Here is a 19,194-nt window from a genome sequence, read left to right as displayed (position 1 = left end):
CACAAAAAGGATTTTCCACAACAGTTTTGTTTTGTTTTTTTTTGTTTTTTGTTTTTCCCTCTCTCTCTCTCTCTCTGAACAATACAAACTATAACTTTACAAATTGTTTGTTTCTTGTTTCCCTAGTAAGATGAAAAGTTTTGCTAAATGGTTTGATTGGTAGTTAACTTGCAGGAAAATTCATGCACTCTTTACCCAAGGTACATGTACTTAAGATAATCTTTAATTTATTGAGGAGGTTCATCTAATATTGGCCCAAAAAAAGAGTATTTTGTTAACATCCCGATCAACTGGCATATTATTATTTTATTAGATCAAGTGAGACACAATTAGATCTTACATATATTAGTTAAAAAAAAAATTGTTCTGGTAGGTCTCCTTACTGATTAAATCAGTTTCTGACTGTTGTATATGGTTAAAATCACACTAAATTGAAAAAATATATAGAACAAACAGTTTTTGATATAAATCTGAGATTGAAAATAAAAACTTTTTGATAATTTATTTTTTCAGGATCTATATGAAAATCTCCAAAAAATAAAAATAAAAAGATTGATCTTGCATAGGACCCACCTAGTCAAACAGTAATAGAGGGGATCGGTTTGAACATGGAATAATGTTAAGTATTGTATATGATTGCAGCAATATATGCCTCATTTGAGCCATCGTTTTGACTTTTTACATTGGGTTGATTCAAATGCTACTTCTTGCGGTGGCACCAAATCAAAGTGAGGATTATGTTTGAAGTTGGTCCATTCTATGTCTTCCTTGCAAAAAGTGAAAAGATAAAACGGAGAACATATCTAATCGTTAAAAAATTAATTTAAAAATTATAAATTAATAATCTCTATCAATAGAATAAAATAGTATTCTACACCATAAAAATTCGTAATAATAATATAATGCACCAAATGTTTGAGAGCACAAATAACAAAATCTAATTGGTTGAAGTCTTGAAGACACAATGGACCTGTTGGACAAATCAATATTGTTCAATCAACTTAATGGAATTTTGTTTTTTTTTTTTAGTAAAAGTTAATTAATATATAAATATTATTTATTTTTTCTCTTTAGGTCAATTTTCAGCCTTGTCTGCCAGCATGAACATGATGTCCTAACTTCTTGATAATAAACATTTATTTTCATTCTGTGTCACTATACTGCTATAGAACATTGATTCTTGACCAAGAAAAAAAAGTCATTATTCATGCAATTAATATGTTGGCCTAATCCTCATTTCAAAAAGAAATATGTTGGTATAATTCTATTTTCTTTTTCATAAGTCAAAGAGGAATCATTGAGCGAAAAGTCAAAGAAGATCTCTCAAAGAAAAGTTAAGGAAATACATACAACCCAAGCGCCAAAAAAAGAACAAAAATAGAAAAGAATAATAAAAAAAGGGATACATATAGAACTTGAACAACCCTGATAGCAATAACCATTGACAAACACTATAAATTAATAATTAAAAAAAGTACATAATTTTCACGTTCAAATAACTACCTGCCAACCAAAAGAAAAAGAAAGGACAAAATATATATTTTTATAGTGAAAAAAGTTATTTTACTCAATCAGTTAAAATTATTATTTTTAATTATTAAATTAATTTTTTAACAGTTATATTTATATATATTTATATTAAAAATTTACAATGCATAACACATAATTATTTTTATTACAAATTAAACCGTTAAATAACTTAATTTAATAATTAAAGCACGATTCTTATTGACGAAGAAAAATAACTTTCATCTTAAATTAAAAAAAAAAAGACCAACTGCCAAATTGATAAGAGTAAGCCCCACATCACCCATGACGCACACGCATGCTCATCTGATTTTGAGCACGGTTGGTGGCTATAAATCATCAAAAGCTAGAAAGATGTTACATAATAGTTTCAAGGAAACGGGAATATAGAGAAAAGTGAAAAATGATTATTATTAGGCATGAATAATTAATTATGCTTTTTTTTTTTTTTCCGTTCCCGTGGAATATACTGATTCAAAGCTAAGCACTTATGGCGAAAACCACATGTTTTAGACAATATTTGTAGAGCTAGGGATGTTCATTGAATCCACAATCAATTTATCCCGTAGAATCCATTGTCTTCTGATTGGATTGGATTGGGTTGGGGTCTCACGGATGGGTAATTGATTGAGATTTTTCCAATCCACAGTAACGGAGTGGATTGTTGGTCGACCCCCAATCTACATAGTCTGATCCATGAACACCCTTATATAGAGCTTGCAAATATTAGATATGGGTGAAATCTTTTCAATATCCTCTATTATAGCGAAATATCTCGCTAGTACTTTGTGTTGGGAAATTACATTCCCTATTATAGGTGGGCAACATATTTAATACAACTATATTGTTAGGGCTACTCAATTATAATGAGCTTTTATTAAGTGATCTAATTATGAGAAGCCCATAAACTTCTACTAGGTATGGGTTTAATGAGTGAATACCCAATACTAATCTAACTAGGTTTAATGGGACTCTAGAGGAAAAGTATACAAGGACATTATGAGTTATGGTCCCCCAGACGTTAAAACATTCTATAGCTGCCTCATCTATCCCATCTAGAGAGAAATAACTTAGGGTCCGTTTAGTTCGCTGATTTAAATTTTTAATTCGAGTTGAGATGTGATTTTATGTGAGAGCTTTTTACTGTAACAAAAAAGTTAAATGTGATTGTTTGTGAGAGCCTTTTACTATAGCAAAACTCGAATTCTAAACTTGAATCAGCGAAATGAACGGGGCCTTAGAGGACATTTGGTTTATGTATTCAGAATCATGATTCAGAATCATTCTCGTTTTACGTGTATTTTTTATGAGAGAAAATACTGTAGAGAACCATGAATCATGATTCAAAATTAGAGACGAATATAGAAAACAAACGTCCCCTTATTGAAAAACTAAGGAGATTTTGACTGAGAAAAATAAATAATATGTTCATCAATCATCGTTGTTATTCCGCTAAAGAGTTGATTGTTGCCGCCACGGATGCAGGTATTTATTCCTCATTATAGAATCTTGATAATCTAGCATGATTTGATCCTGTGAATGTGTTCTTGATGTTCTAGGGTTCTATAGAGAACTCAGCCCAACCCAGCCTAAAACCTAAAAAATTTAGGACCGGCCCAGCACAGTATGAAATTTTATAAGTTATTTTTATAAACTTTTTTAAAATAGGAAGTTTGAGTCGGACTGGGCCGACCCGAATTATCTTTGGCCTCAAAACCTCAACCTGACGACCCAAAGGTTAGGGCTGGGCTTGGCTAAAATGGGCCGGGCCAATTGTGGTGGGCCTTGGGCCAGCTCGTTTGGTCTAGTCTAAATTTACAGCTCTAAAAAGAGTTATTTTAGTAGGACTTTTTTAGTAGTAGAGTCAATTTATAATAGTTAAATCTAATTAAAATACATCAAATTAAAAATGTATGCAAAATAAACAATTTTTATATAAATTTAACGATTGAAAATAAATTTTTTTTTTTGTAGCTCCTTTTTTCAAGACCTATGAAAGAAACTTGTTCATTTTGATAAAAATGAACAGGAGCATTGATAGAGATTTCTCATACTCATCCAAACAGTTGGTGAGATATGGCTATGTTATGATCCTACTTGACAATCACCTTACACCAACTTCCGCAGTTTTTATGACGTAAGAAACAAAGTTACAAAACTGAACTTCAAAGATCTCTGCTCTTTTCAAAAATTGAAAACAACAGTGACGAGATCCAATGTGGGTTTCAATAAACACAACAATGCGTCCTGGCGAATTTCTACCTTAGAATAAAACTGCAGTTCACTTTTGGTGAGAATCTCATGATATCACCGCTAACAAAAGCAGAGACGGGCAAGTTCTTCAACCTTAATAAATAAATGGCAAGATCATATCTTATGCTTGGACATTTTGCCAATCCAAGGGTCATTCATGCGTCGTTCAATTCGCGAATTCGAGTCGAAAGGTAATTTTATGTGAGAATTTTTTACTGTAATAGAAAAAGTTAGATGTGACTTCTTATGAGAACTTTTAACTATAGCAGAACTGAAATTGAAAACTCGAATCGGTAAAATGAACGAAAATGCGTCGTTCAATTCGCGAATTCGAGTCGAAAGGTAATTTTATGTGAGAGTTTTTTACTGTAATAGAAAAAGTTAGATGTGACTTCTTATGAGAGCTTTTAACTATAGCAGAACTGAAATTGAAAACTCGAATCGGTAAAATGAACGAAGCCTTAGTGTTCATCTTCATTTGAGATGAAAGCTGTACTTTTTGATTTGAGATGAGAGATGTACTTTTTGATATTTAAGGGTTGTTCTTTTGCAATGAAATTCCGAAAAAGTTTGAACTCGAGTTACAACTTTATTTAAGTTCATGTTTTTTTTGTAAAATTTAAGTTTACAACTCAAAATTATAACTCAAATTCAACTCAAAATTATCACTCAAGTCACCATAATTCAAAAATACAAAAGAAGAATCCCTTAGAGTTTAGACCCTTCCCTTCACATCTACCATCATTCATGGAGACATCAATTAACCATTTATAGCAATCGTACAGATCAGTCCAACAAACTCATAAATAACATGAAGAATTATTATACTACATCTAAGATTTTTTTTTGCTAGTGAACCATACTACATATAAGATATTCCTCCTCAAGTTGATATATAATGTTGAACAGCAATTTGGGAAAATCTTTGTATGAATAATGTTAAAAAAAAATTACAGGTCTAATGCACGAATCAATTCCCAAAACGGGTTTAAAAAATTGCCCATAATAGCGCCTTAATGGTGCTAACTGCCAAGCATTTCATTTCCTCCAAATGAGTAGTGGAAGGATGAACTAACCACTAACCAGAGGTTCGGTCCCCACCAAAACCCGACTGTAGATATCCTGTTTCTTCAAGATGAGAGACATCACCCCAGACTTCTAAGGTCCATTTGTCTCCATCAGCCAAGCGAAATACGTTTACAGATGTGTTAAGTATCTTCCCAGGGGACTTCTCATTTGGGCAAGCCCACTTGTAGAGCGTCCTGATGAAACCGCCATGCGTGACCAGAATCATCCGTTGTCCTGAAAATTGAGATAAGGATATAAAAAGTTCATATCCCATTTGGTTCATAGCCAGGTTTCAACAGAAATTTAGATTTTGTGAAAAAATATTGCAGTAAAAAAATTTAAATAGCAGTTCAAATTTATGCAACAAATGGGGCATCAGTTTGCAAATTGTCAATTTGTACTAGCACATAATTTTTGAACAAATAGAGATTAGAGAAATGATGTAGTGGTCTAATAGTGTCTACTCAACTTTCAAGCGGCCAAATACTAGTTGAAGGTCTTAAAGCTATTTTATTATATATAGGTAACATTTGAGAAGATCCGAGTATATTCCAATGTACTGAATTATCTGTAGGAAGTTATAATCAAATAAATGGAAAATAGTTTTTGGAACATTTTATTTTATTTATTATTTATTTTTTTATAAACTAACCGGACCTAGGTTGAACTAAGAAAGTGTTCCAAAATACATTTGTGGGGTAGTTATAAAAGACACATCAGTAGTAACATTTGAGAAGATCCGAGTATACTGCAGTGTATTGAAGTATTTGTAGGAAGTTATGAGCAAATAAATGGAATGAAAAATAGTTTTTGGACCATCAGTTTATAAGCTAATCGGGCTGATGTTGAACTAAGAATATGTTGCAAACTACATGGTAGTGTAGTTATAGAAAAGGGACATCGGTAGTGAGATCATACCCTTATGCTTTCTACCAATTCCCCGCAATGAAGAAGTGCAGCGTTGATAAAGTTGATCACGGCTTTCTCCACCACCCTGCAGATCATTGTACATTGGTATACATGAATAGTGCCGATAGAAGTTTTGAGATATATAACTATAATAGTAGTGTAGAAGCTTTTTTTCCCCCCCTTAATTAGGTCTAGAACATGCTATGCATAATCAGTACCTAGGTAAAATTTAAAAACATACAAGTCATAATAAGGGCTAGTTTAGTAGTGCTGCAGATTTTAGAAAAATTACTGTTAGTTGTGCTAAAAAAAAAGGCAGCTGTTACAAATAGCAGCTACAAAAAGCAACTGAGTATTTGATAAACTATAATTATACAAGTCTTGTTGGTTTCAAAAGCAGTGTAATAGCGTTTGGTAAATTGTAAGGTTGAATTGCTGTGGGTAGTTAAGATGACCAAAATAGAAATGATATGAAATTTAAATATGTATAATTTTATTTGTTATTAAGAAATACTTGTTTAACTTTTAAAAAAAAGGAGAGAGAGAGAGCTCAAAGAGAGAGAACAGAGATAGAAGAAAGAGAGAGACAGAGAGAGGTGATGAGTCTAATAAGAACCTTTAAACAGGGTAATTTGGGTTTTAAAAAAATTCATTAAAATGATCCTACAGCTTCCCGCATAAGCCATAAGCAGAAGCAGCCTTCCACCAACTTCTTGCACAATCACTTTTGAGGTTTTTTACCAATCGTAATTTAATCCAAAACTTAATGGAGAAGTGCTTCTGGTTGTTGAAAAAACATTACCAAACCAGGCCTAAATCTTCTCGGACTTGATAAACCGGCCGGGGCATTAAAGGATTTGCTAGGATATTAAAATTTCTTGACCAGACAAATTTAGGATACCAACTGTTTGGGTCTCGATGCTAACTTGACAAATAGAAACAACTTTTATCCCAACTATCTAGCCATGCTAACTAGTACTAAGAAATTTCAAATACTATTAGATGTCAACGCTTCTATATACGGATTCTCTTCGACATGGTGAAGGCTAGGCCACAATGTAGGCGCATACAGCATGCCAATTTGAACAAGTTGAGACAGTGTTCGTTTTAGCTATTGTTCCGTTAACGTTCCTGTGAACACACAGGGTAGAAAACAGTGAACAGAAAACACTGCTTTATTTCTTATTCTCTTATGATTTGGAATGAAGTACAACCGGCCATAAAAAGGCTCTGAAAACATAGTAGAAAATGAAAGAATAAAGAAGAATAATCCTTTTATAATACAATGGGCATAAACCTAGCATATTACTTTGACCTAAGAAATTACCATAAATAGGTCCTAATCAGTCTAGATTTGTCCACACTCCCCCTCAAGTTGGGCTGTATAAGTTGTACATGCCCAACTTGTCTACTAATTTTTCAAATAAGGGTCTAGACAATCCTTTGGTCAAAATATTGGCAGCTTGCTCAGTTGTAGGGACATATGTCATAAGGACTGTTCCTTCTTTGATCTTCTCCTTGATAAAATGTCGATCCACTTCTACATGTTTAGTCCTGTCATGATGTACATGATTATGCGAGATATTTATGGCTGCCTTGTTATCACAACAAGCACGCAATCGAAGTGTAACTCCAACCTTAAGTTCATCTAGCAACATTCTCAGCCATAAAACCTCACAAATTCCATAAGCCACAGATCTCAGTTCTGCTTCGGCACTGCTCCTTGCGACAACAGATTGCTTCTTGCTTCTCCACATTACAAGATTGCCCCAAACAAGAGTACAATACCCTGAAGTAGATCTCCTATCATCAGCAGCTCCTGCCCAATCAGCATCCGTGTATACTTCTACACCTCTTTCATCTCCCTTTTTGAAGAACAAGCCTCGTCCAGGTGTTCCTTTCAGATATCTTAGGATGCGAAACACTGCTTCCAAATGTTCTTTGGTGGATGCATGCATGTATTGGCTAACTCGACTAACAACGAAAGCTATGTCAGGTCCAGTATGTGACAAATAGATTAGCCTCCCAACTAGACGTTGAAATCTACCTTTGTCTATAGGATCACTGTCTCTCATTCCTTTCTTGCAACTTGGCTCCACCGGAGTCTCTGCAGGTTTGCAACCCATCATTCCTGTTTCTAGGAGATCCAACACATATTTCCTTTGTGAGACTGAGATCCCACATTTATTTCTTTCAATTTCCATTCCAAGAAAGTACCTGAGACTTCCTAAATCTTTGATCTCAAATTCTTTCGCCAGTTTTCTCTTTAGTCTCTCCCCTTCTTCGGTATTATCTCCAGTCAATATAATATCATCAACATATATGATGAGAATGGTGGTCTTATCATTCTTGTGCTGATAGAATAACGTGTGGCCTCCTCCGGCCTGCTTGTATCCCTGTTCGTTAACCACCTTAGTGAACCGATCAAACCAGGCTTGCGGTGATCGCTTTAGTCCATACAGAGACTTTTTTAGCTTGCAGACTTGATCACCCTTGTCCTCAAATCCCGGTGGCATCTCCATATAGACTTCCTCTTCCAAGTCCCCATTAAGGAAAGCATTTTTTACGTCAAGTTGTTGTAACGGCCAATCTAAATTAGTAGCAATGTATAACAGAACTCGAATTGTATTGATCTTGGCAATTGGAGAAAAAGTTTCTTGATAATCTATCCCATATGTCTGAGTATAGCCCTTAGCCACCAAACAAGCTTTGTATCTTTCTATAGACCATCTGCCCTGTATTTGACTGTGAAAACCCACTTACATCCAACCGGGGCCTTTTCTCTTGGTCTTCTCACCACATCCCAAGTATAGTTCCTTTCGAGAGCTCTCATTTCTTCTAAAACAGCTTGCCTACATGCAAACTTCTTCATAGCTTCTTGGATATCTCTTGGTGTAATACCCGAGATTTAATTAAGCCATAAGCCAATAATAAATAAATTTAGTAAATTAAAATAATGCACCACATTTACCATTTATCTCAAAGTTATTTGTTGGCATTATATTTTATTATTATAGCTATCATATGATTTTATTAAACTTATAGCTTTACTAATCGAGTTTTCAGTTTTAATGTGCAGTGTAACTAGCTCGATGTTGGAACTCAATGTGTTAAACTTATGAAGGAAAAATGATAGTTATTATGATTATTTGATATGATATTTTACCTCTATTATGATTGATTTAATGATGAATTATTATTTTATATTTTATTATATGATTTTATATAAATGTGTTGAGGACTTAATTGTTAGTTTGAGTTTTTGTGAGAGAAGGCTATGTTAGGAATTTGAGTGAACTTTAGGCACCTAATTGAAGAAGAAAAATAGAGACTTTAGAGCTGATTTTATGAGGTTAGGACAGCTGTTAGAGACTTAGAAAAACCTAGACACTTGTCCTACTATAAGGTCACTTTACTTTTACTTGGTTTCTAACAAGTTTAGACTTCATTTTTGGGTCTATTTTAGCAAAAAAATCCTAGAACTCTGACCATAGCACTTTCTTCTCTCTTCTCACTCATTTTCTCACCCAAAACTCAGAATTAAACCTAGATTTTCAAGAGAGAATGAGCTAAAAACTCAAACAGCCCATTTCAACTCGTTTTTCAACCTAGAACCAAAAATAACTATCAAGGTTTTGAGCTTCTATTCACTTGGGAATGAGTTTTTCTTTGAGGTAACTTCTTTCTTATGTTAGAAACTAAGATTCCAGAGATTAAGATGTTGAAATCCTACTTGAGATTCAGATTTTTGATGTGGCTTATCATGCATGTTGGTTAGACCCTTAAAAATGAGTTTCTTAAGGTTTTAGTTCAAATATTGCTTTCTGGGTGAAATTATGATTTTAGCTTGATATTATTGATGATTATTTGAAGATAAACTCTTATTAGGATGATGATTCATGTATTTGAGAGTGGGTCTTTGAAGATTAAGATCTACATGCTAAGTATTTGATGAAATGTTTAAATATAAGTCATCTGTACAGCTTACGTAGATTCAGTTTTCGTGCTATATATATTTATTATTTTGATTGATCTTATATTTTTTTGTTAAATTATACATCTCAAGCTTTACGCGAGTTTTTCAATCGCTCTAAACGGATTTTTCTACATTTAGTTATGAATTTGATAAGTTCAGCTAAAAAGCTGTTATTTTCCTAACGAGATTATACTTCAATCCGGATTTCGGACTGTTTTTGGTTAGTTTGAAAAATCTAAAACCTATCATGTAGTAGCTCTAAAAAGAGGGTTTTGAGTCTACTTTTATTTGCCACCGGTCTCATAATATTTTGAGTTTTGATGAATTTGTTATGAATATTTTCGTAACAACGCGCAATTATGTGTTTTGTTAAATTATGATATGAATGTGATTTTTCGAAACTATGGGTTTTAAAGGTTAATTAGCACGTTGAAGGCTCCCCACAACTAGCTAGTTTGTGCTTGCAAAGTGGCGATCGAAATTCAAGTAGAGTTAAAGCATTTTTAAAACTGCATCACAAGACCTATTTAACGAAATAACTTGTTCAGAATTGTGATTATGCAAGTTTATTATCTGATGAAATTCTTATATGATTATGTTTATTAATGATTAATTATTTTGAAAGAGAATGTGATATTTGCTTATTATGTGTTTATGTTTTAAGAGATTTTTATGGTATGGTATATAGATGAGAGGCTGGGGAAGCAAGGATGCGAGGGACCAGTGCCCCAAATTAGATTAACTGCATCTTTGAGACAACTAAAGGAAAATACTAGTGGGAAGTCTCTTGTTAATCACAAAGAAAGAGATTCTGAAAACCCCGCTTAGTGTTTAAGAGAAGAGAATTTGCCAAAATTAAAAATGGTCCTGTATAGAGATGCTTACTTGGAACCTAAGTTTTGTATCATACCTAAACTAAGAATAAGTATGAAAGTTTATGAATAATGTTTAACAAAGAGATTCCACCCACAGAGATTTTAGATACTTTATTTGAAATCTACTTACTGAGTTTTTGCTCGTTAGTTTTACCTTGTGATGCATATGATATTGTTACCCAAGAGTAAAAAAAAAATGATTTCCGAGGTTGGCTCAGTACTCCAAGTCCTACATCTGGCATCTTGCTTATATGTACTTCCAAACAATAGATGGGCCCAAAATATTTTTTTTGTTACTATGTCGCTTTTGAATAACTGTTTAATGTCTAAGATTTGTGGTTGTAATCATTTTACGCACTGACTCATTTTGTTCAAAAATCTTTAGGAAAATTTTGTGATGAAATCAACCACAAGTTTTCAAGTCTTAAAAATGACATTGTTTTAAGTATATAAAGTAAGTTTTAAGTAGCACCACCTCGCTAAATTCGGCCTTAGACCGGTTTAGCGTTGGGGGCGTTACAGTTTTGGTATCAGAGCCCAGTATTTAATGTTTCTGAAGACAACGAAGTACATATAGACAAGTGGTTGGATAAGAAACTCGGCCAATCAGTAATGTTTATGATTTCCACTGTTTAGAATAATATCTTTATGTTTTGTACTGCATTTACATGGAAGTATATTTATTATTATTGGCTTAAACCTAAAAGTTAGAAATTGGTGTTGTAGCAGAATGCCATCTAAAAGATATGCTAGAGATCTTTCGAACGTCGACATAGCTCAAATGTTTGCTAGATTAACTACATTAATTCAGCAACAGGCTGATCAATAGAGACAACAAAATGAGTTTATGAGACAACAAATGCAAATGCTCAACAGTTTTAGCAACAAATAGAGTAGTTTCATAACATGATGGCACAACAAGGAGCCCAGGATGCAAATCAGCCTCCACCTCCCCCTCAACAGCAAAGACAAGATAATTTAGAACCTGTTTACGAGCGTTTTAGGAAGCAGCATCCTAATGATTTCCATGGTGGACCCAATCCACTAATTGCTGAAGAGTGGATCAATTCTTTAGAAAGTATCTTTGACTACATGGTTATGGAAGATGCTCAACGAGTTTCCTGTGCTATTCAATTGCTAAAGAATAATGCTAGGCATTGGTGGGTATCTATTAAGTTGACTCCAGCTGCTACCAACCTTACTTGGAATGGTTTCAAAGAACTGTTTTACAACAAGTACTTCACTGAGGAAGTAAAGAAAAGTAAAGTGGCTAAGTTTGTGGGATTAGCACAGGATACTATGACTGTTGATGACCGTCACTAAACTTGAAGGACTTTTAAGATTTGTTCCATGGATAGTAGGTAATGAAGTGGAAAAGATGAACTTCTTCATTAAGGGTTTGAAAGCAGCTATCCACAAGGATGTGAGCATCTCGAGGCCTCAATCGTTCAGCGAAGCAGTTCAACTGTCTATGATATTTGAGAAGGATATTAAGGGACAAGAATTGGAGAATAAAGCTACTTATACTGCTAAGAATGGCCAGTGAAAACTAGGAACAATTATAGCAAAAGGGAAACAGAAGCAAGAGTGGCAACAAAATGCCAACAAGCGGCCTAAGACAGATAATTCAACTGCTAAGAAGTATCCAAAATGTCCTAAATGTGAGAAAATGCATGGAGGAGAATGTCGATATGGTACCTTTAATTGCTACACTTGTGGAAAACCTTGTCACATTGCTGCAAATTGTGGAGCTAAGCTCGATGGTCAGAAGAAGACTCAAGGAAGGGTGTTTGCAATGACGGCAGAAGATGCCGAAGAAGATCCTACTATTGTGGCAGGTACACTTTTCATTTTTGGAATGATAGCTCACGTATTGATAGATTCAAGTTCTACTCATTCATTTGCATCTCCTGCATTTGCTAATAAATTGGGTAAAATACCAGAGATATTGAAAAATGGGTTTAGTGTAGTTTTACCTTGTGGAGAGGTGTTAAGGTCTAATAAGGTGTTGAGATCTTGTTTGGTTATGATAAATGGGAGAGAGATGTCTGTGAATTTAATCGTTTTGGATATGAAAGATTTTGATGTGATTCTTGGTATGGATTGGTTATCTAAGCATAGAGCCACCATAGATTGTCATGAAAAGGCAATTATTTTTAGACCTTAAGAGGGACATCAATTCCTTTTCATTGGAAGGTCAAAGAATGTCTCTTTTTCAATCATTTTTGCAATGAAGGCAAGAAAAATGATTTGTAAAGGCTGTATTGGTTTCTTGGCCTCGGTAGTTGATACTTCAGTTCGGGATGAGCTAAAACGTTAAGATGCGCCAGTTGTTAGGGAGTATTTGGAAGTTTTTCCTGAAGATCTTCCTAGTCTTCCTCCGGATCGAGAGATAGAATTTTTCATTGATGTTGTTCTAGTAACAGCTCCTATTTCCAAAGCACCTTAATGTATGGCACCATCAGAATTGAAAGAGTTGAAGATTCAACTTCAAGAATTGTTGGACAAAGGTTTTATTCGTCCAAGTTTTTCTCCATGGGGTGCACCAGTTCCTTTTGTGAAAAAGAAGGATGGTTCGATGCGGCTTTGTATTGATTATCGAGAATTAAACAAAGTCACAGTAAGGAACAAGTATCATTTGCCTCGGATTGATGATTTGTTTGATCAGTTGCAAGGAGCAACGGTGTTTTCAAAGATTGATTTGAGGTCCGACTATCATCAGTGAGAGGTGAAGGAATCAGATATACCCAATACAGCTTTCAGAACACGGTGTGGACATTATGAGTTTTTGGTTATGCCATTTGGATTAACCCATGCTCCAACGGCTTTTATGGATTTGATGAACCATGTGTTTAAGGATTTTCTTGATAAGTTTGTCATTATTTTTATTGATGACATACTTATTTATTCTCGGACTCATGAGGAGCATTGTGAACACTTGAGAATAGTTTTGCAAATTTTGAAGGAGAAGCAGCTATTTGCAAAATTCAAGAAGTGTGAGTTTTGGCTAGAGAAAGTATCTTTTCTTGGTCTTATATTTCAAAGGATGGAATTTCTGTAGATCCTAGCAAAGTCGAAGCTGTTAGTGTTTGGCCTAGACCAAACAATGTCTTTGAAGTTCATAGTTTCTTGGGCTTGGCAGGTTACTATAGACGATTTATTGAAAGTTTCTCTAAAATTGCTACTCCTCTAACTGCTTTGACGAGGAAGAATGTGAAGTTCACTTGGTCTGATGCATGTGAAGAAAGTTTTCAAGAATTAAAGAAGCGATTGATCTCTGCTCTGGTGTTAGCTCTTCCATCAGGGCCTGATGGTTTTGCTATCTATAGCGATGCTTCAAAGAATGGTTTGGGTTGCGTGCTTATGCAAAATGGGAAGGTGATAGCTTATGCTTCACGTCAGTTGAAAAGCTATGAGAAGAATTACCCTACTCACGATTTGGAGCTAGCTGCTGTTGTTTTTGCTCTCAAGATTTGGCATCACTATCTTTATGGTGAAGACTGTGAGATATATTCTAACCACAAGAGTTTGAAATATTTATTCTTACAGAAGGAATTAAATATGAGACAGCGAAGATGGTTAGAATTGGTTAAGGATTATGATTATGTTATCAATTATCATCCTAACAAGGCTAATGTGGTGACGGATGCTCTTAGTAGGAAGTCAGCTGTTGTTGGCTCAGAACAACAATCTTCGCTTCCAGACTTAAGTAGAATGGAAATTGAAGTGATTTCTCAAGAAACAAAGGCTAAGCTTTTAGCTTTAGTGTTGCAGCCAAGTATTATCGATAAGATTAAGCAAAGTCAAGATTCAGATCCTTATTTGGTTCGTATGAAAAAAAGGTTCAATCTGGAAAAAAGAATGACTTTAAAGTATCTGATGAGAGTGTGATCTTTTGTGGTAAGTCAGTTGTTGGTTTAGAACAACAATCTTTGCTTGCAGTCTTAAGTAGAATGGAAACTGAAATGGTTTCTCAAGAAACAAAGGCTAAGCTTTCAGCTTTAGTGTTGCAGCCAAGTATCATCGATAAGATTAAGCAAAGTCAAGATTCAGATCCTTATTTGGTTCGTATGAAAAAAAGGTTCAAGTTGAAAAAAAGAATGACTTTTAAGTATCTGATGAGGGTGTGATCTTTTGTGGTAATAGACTGTGTGGCCAAAATTAAGGAATTGAAGGAGATTTTAGATGAGGCTCATTCATCTCCTTACTCAGTTCATCTAGGGAGCACTAAAATGTATAAAGATTTGAGACTCCATTTTTGGTGGCCAAAGATGAAGTACGAAGTAGAAAAGTATGTTCAGAAATGTCTCACTTGTCAACAAGTCAAGATAGAACATCAGAGGCCTTCAGAACATCAGAGCCCTTCAGGGAAGTTGAAACCACTTTTTATCCCATAATGAAAATGGGAGCATGTTACCATGAACTTTGTCATGGGATTGCGAAGGGCACATAAGAAGTTTAATGCTATTTGGGTTATTGTAGATCGACTTACAAAATCTGCTCATTTTCTTCCAATACGGAATACTTTCAGTATGGATTAGTATGCACAACTTTATATCGAAGAGATTATCAGGCTTCATGGATCACCTGTATCAATTATTTCTGATCGTGACCCAAAATTCACTTCAACATTTTGGAAAAGTTTGCACTCAGCTATAGGAATGCGCTTGCCTTTCAACACGGCTTATCATCCTCAAACCAACGGGCAATCAGAAAGAACTATCCATACTCTAGAGGACATGCTTAGAGCTTGTGTTCTTGATTTTTCGACTTCATGGGATAAAAAGACACCTTTAGTTGAGTTCTCCTACAATAATATTTATCATTCGACTATTGGTATGGCTCCATACGAGGCGTTGTATGGTAGGAAGTGCAGATCTCCAATTCATTAGAATGAGGTTGGAGAAAGAAAAGTCTTGGGTCCAGAATTGGTTCAGAAAACAGTTGATGCTATTGACAAGATTCGAAAAAAGATGAAAAGAGCTTAAAGTCGACAGAAGAGTTATGCCGATAAGCGTAGAAAAGATCTTGAATTTAAAGTTGGTGACAAGGTCTTTCTTAAAGTTGCTCCAATGAAGGGAGTTATGAGATTCGGACAGAAAGGAAAGCTCAGTCCTAGGTATATAGGGCGTTTTGAGATTTTGAAAAGAGTAGAAAAACTTGCTTATGAGTTAGCTCTTCTACCATCATTGTTTGGTATTCATGGTACATTTCATGTTTCTATGCTCCACAAATATATAGTTGATCCATCTCATGTTTTGAAGTAGGAAGCTTTGGAGTTGAAACCAAATTTGTCATACGAAGAAAAATCAGTTCAGATTCTTGATAGAAGACTTAAGGAATTAAGAAACAAGAGCATTCCTTTAATCAATGTTCTTTGGAGAAATCAATTAGTAGAGAAAGCTACTTGGGAAAAAGAGGATGAGATGAAGATCAAGTATCCACAACATTTTGATAAGATAAATTTTGAGGACGAAATTTGTTGAGGGGAGAATTGTAATACCCGAGATTTAATTAAGACTTAAGCCAATAATAAATAATTTAGTAAATTAAAATCATGCACCACATTTACCATTTATCTCAAAGTTCTTTGTTGGCATTATATTTTATTATTATAGCTATCATATGATTTTATTAAACTAATAGCTTTATTAATCGAGTTTTCAATTTTAATGTACAGTGCAACTAGCTCGATGTGGAAACTCAATGTGCCAAACTTATGAAGAAAAAATGATATTTATTATGATTATTTTATATGATATTTTACCTCTATTATGATTGATTTAATGATGAATTATTATTTCATATTTTATTATATGGTTTTATGTAAATGTATTAAGGACTTAGTTGTTATTTTGAGTTTTCATGAGAGAAGGCTATGTTAGCAATTTGAGTGAACTTTAGGCACCTAATTGAAGAAGAAAAATAGACTTTGGAGTTCATTTTATGAGGTTAGCACATCTATTAGAGGCTTTGAAAAACCCAGATACTTGTCCTACTATAAGGTCACTTTACTTTTGCTTTGTTTCTATCAAGTTTAGACTTCATTTTTGGGTCTATTTCAGCAAAAAAAACCCTAGAACTCCGACCATAGCACTTTCTTCTCTCTTCTCACTCCTTTTCTCACCCAAAACTCGGAATCAAACCTAAATTTTCAAGAGAAAATGAGCTAAAAACTCAAACAACCCATTTCAACTTGTTTTTCAACTTAGAACCAAAAATAACTATCAAGGTCTTAAGCTTCTATTCACTTGGGAACGAGTTTTTCTTTGAGGTAACTTTTTTCTTATGTTAGAAACAAAGATTTCAGAGATTAAAATGTTGAAATCCTATTTGAGATTTAGATTTTTCATGTGGCTTATCATGCATGTTGGTTGTAAACCCTTAAAAATGAGTTTCTCAAAGTTTTGGTTCAACTATTGGTTTCTAGGTGAAATTAATGATTTTAGCTTGATATTATTAATGATTATTTGAAGATAAACTCTTATTAGGATGATGATTTATGTATTTGAGAGTGGGTCTTTGAATATTAAGATCTACATGCTAGGTATTTGATGAAATGTTCAAATATAAGTCCTCTGTACAGCTTATATAGATTATGTTTTCGTGCTATATATATTTATGATTTTGACTGATCTTATATTTTTCTATTAAATTATACATCTCAAGCTTTACGTGAGTTTTTGAATTACTCTGAGCGGATTTTTCTACATTTAGTTATGAATTTTATAAGTTCAGCTAAAAAGTTGTCATTTTCCTAACGAGATTATACTTCAATCCGGATTTCGGGCTGTTTTTGGTTAGTTTGAAAAATCTAAAACCTATCATGTAGTAGCTCTAAAAAGAGGGGTTTGAGTCTACTTTTATTTGCCACTGGTCTCATAATATTTTGAGTTTTGATGAATTTGTTATTAATACTTTCGTAACAATGCGCAGTTATGTGTTTTGTTAAATGATGATATGAATGTGATTTTTAAAAGCTATAGAGCGCGTTTGGAACTCGTTCCAAAATGATTTTGTTTTTTGTATGAAAATGAAAATGAAAACGTTTTCAATCTCAGACATGAATTATTTTTGAAAATGCGTTTGGTAGTTTTATCAAGAAATTATTTTCAGTGTGAAAAAACCCATTAATGTTTCTCTCTCAACTTGAGAGAGGAGAAAACGAAACAAAAAATGAAAAACGACTAAAAGTTATTTTTTATTTCTCTCATACACTAAACCAAAAAATCATTTTCATTAGTATTTTTTGTGTTTATTACGCCAAACGCTGTTTTGAAAACGTTTTCATTTTTTCTTTCTCGATAAACGTGAAAAACAAAAACAGGAGCAATTGCAAACACAACCATGATTTTTAAAGGTTAATTAGCACATTGAAGACTCCCGACAGCCAGTTAGTTTGTTCTTGCAAAGTGGTGATCGAAATTCAAGTAGAGTTAAAGCATTTTCAAAACTGCATCACAAGACCTATTTGACGAAATAACTTGTTTAGAATTGTTATTATGTAAGTTTATTCTCTTATGAAATTTTTATATGATTATGTTTATTCATGATTAATTATTTTGAAAGAGATTATGATATTTGCTTATTATGTTTTTATGTTTTAAGAGATTTTATGGTATGGTATATGGATGAGAGGCTGGGGAAGCAAGGGGGCGAGGAACCGGTGTCCCAAATTAGAGTAACTGTCTCTTTGAGACAACTAGAGAAAAATGCTAGTGGGAAGTTTCTTGTTGATCACAAGAGAAACAGATTCTAAAAACCCCGCTTAGTGTTTAAGAGAAGAGAATTAACAAAAATTAGAGATGGTCCTGTATAGAGAGGCTTACTTGGAACCGAAGTTCTATATCATACCTAAACTAAGAATAAGTATGAAAGTTTATGAACTGTTGAGATTTCTGAATCAATTAGGGAAGATTTGTAGGAATTATCCCTGATATTTTGTGTATAAATTAGGAGGAGAATCCGGTATTCTTACCAGATCTTTATTTTTAAACTTTCCTAGTTTAGTGGGTTTGTTTCCTTATTTAGTTACAACCTAAGAATAGTCAAAGCTTTACTAATTGTATATATATGTGTACCGGCTGATTCAAGGAATAAGTATTGATATTCATTCTTCCTAAAAACCTTCATGGTATCAGAGCCTAAGGCTCGAATCTCTGGAAATTAGTTTCCCTCAGCCTTGCCGCCTCTCTCAGTCACTCTCACGGCAGGCCTCTTCTTTTCCAGTCACCTGGCCTTATTCTCTTATTCTATTCCCTCATTCTCACGATTAGGGATCGATCCATTCCTCTTTTTTTTCTCCGCACTTCACATCGTTGTTTTTTTTTTTTTTTTTTTTCCCCTAAATGACTAAATACAACATGGCAACAGAGAAGTCTACCTCAACCCCGGCAGATAGTTCCACCACCGAAGTTTCATCCACAACCAATTCCCATGGAGGACCAGAAAACACATCAATTCTCATTACCGGACACAAACTCAATGGCCACAATTACCTACAATGGTCACAATCAGTGATGATGTTTATTTGTGGTAAAGGCAAAGATGAATATCTCACTGGTGAGATTAAAATTCTAGAGAAAA

General features: G+C 34.0%; 1 protein-coding gene across 2 annotated transcripts in view; it reads right to left on the bottom strand.

The window, feature by feature from the left end:
* Positions 1–4,509: 4,509 nt before the first annotated feature.
* LOC21394991 (phosphoglycerate mutase-like protein 4) overlaps positions 4,510–19,194 on the bottom strand; it is a 37,640-nt gene continuing 22,955 nt past the window's right edge. For both annotated transcript variants that reach the window (XM_024170289.1, XM_024170288.1), the window contains 2 exons: positions 5,767–5,842; positions 4,510–5,082 (listed from right to left, as the gene is read on the bottom strand). In XM_024170289.1, the coding sequence (XP_024026057.1) occupies positions 4,859–5,082; positions 5,767–5,842 (300 nt within the window). In that variant the 3' untranslated portion in view covers positions 4,510–4,858. The remainder of the gene's footprint in view (positions 5,083–5,766; positions 5,843–19,194) is intronic.

Source organism: Morus notabilis, unplaced genomic scaffold, assembly GCF_000414095.1.
Source record: "Morus notabilis unplaced genomic scaffold, ASM41409v2 Scaffold214, whole genome shotgun sequence".
NCBI lineage: Eukaryota > Viridiplantae > Streptophyta > Magnoliopsida > Rosales > Moraceae > Morus > Morus notabilis.
This window is presented reverse-complemented; position numbering and strand designations above follow the sequence as displayed.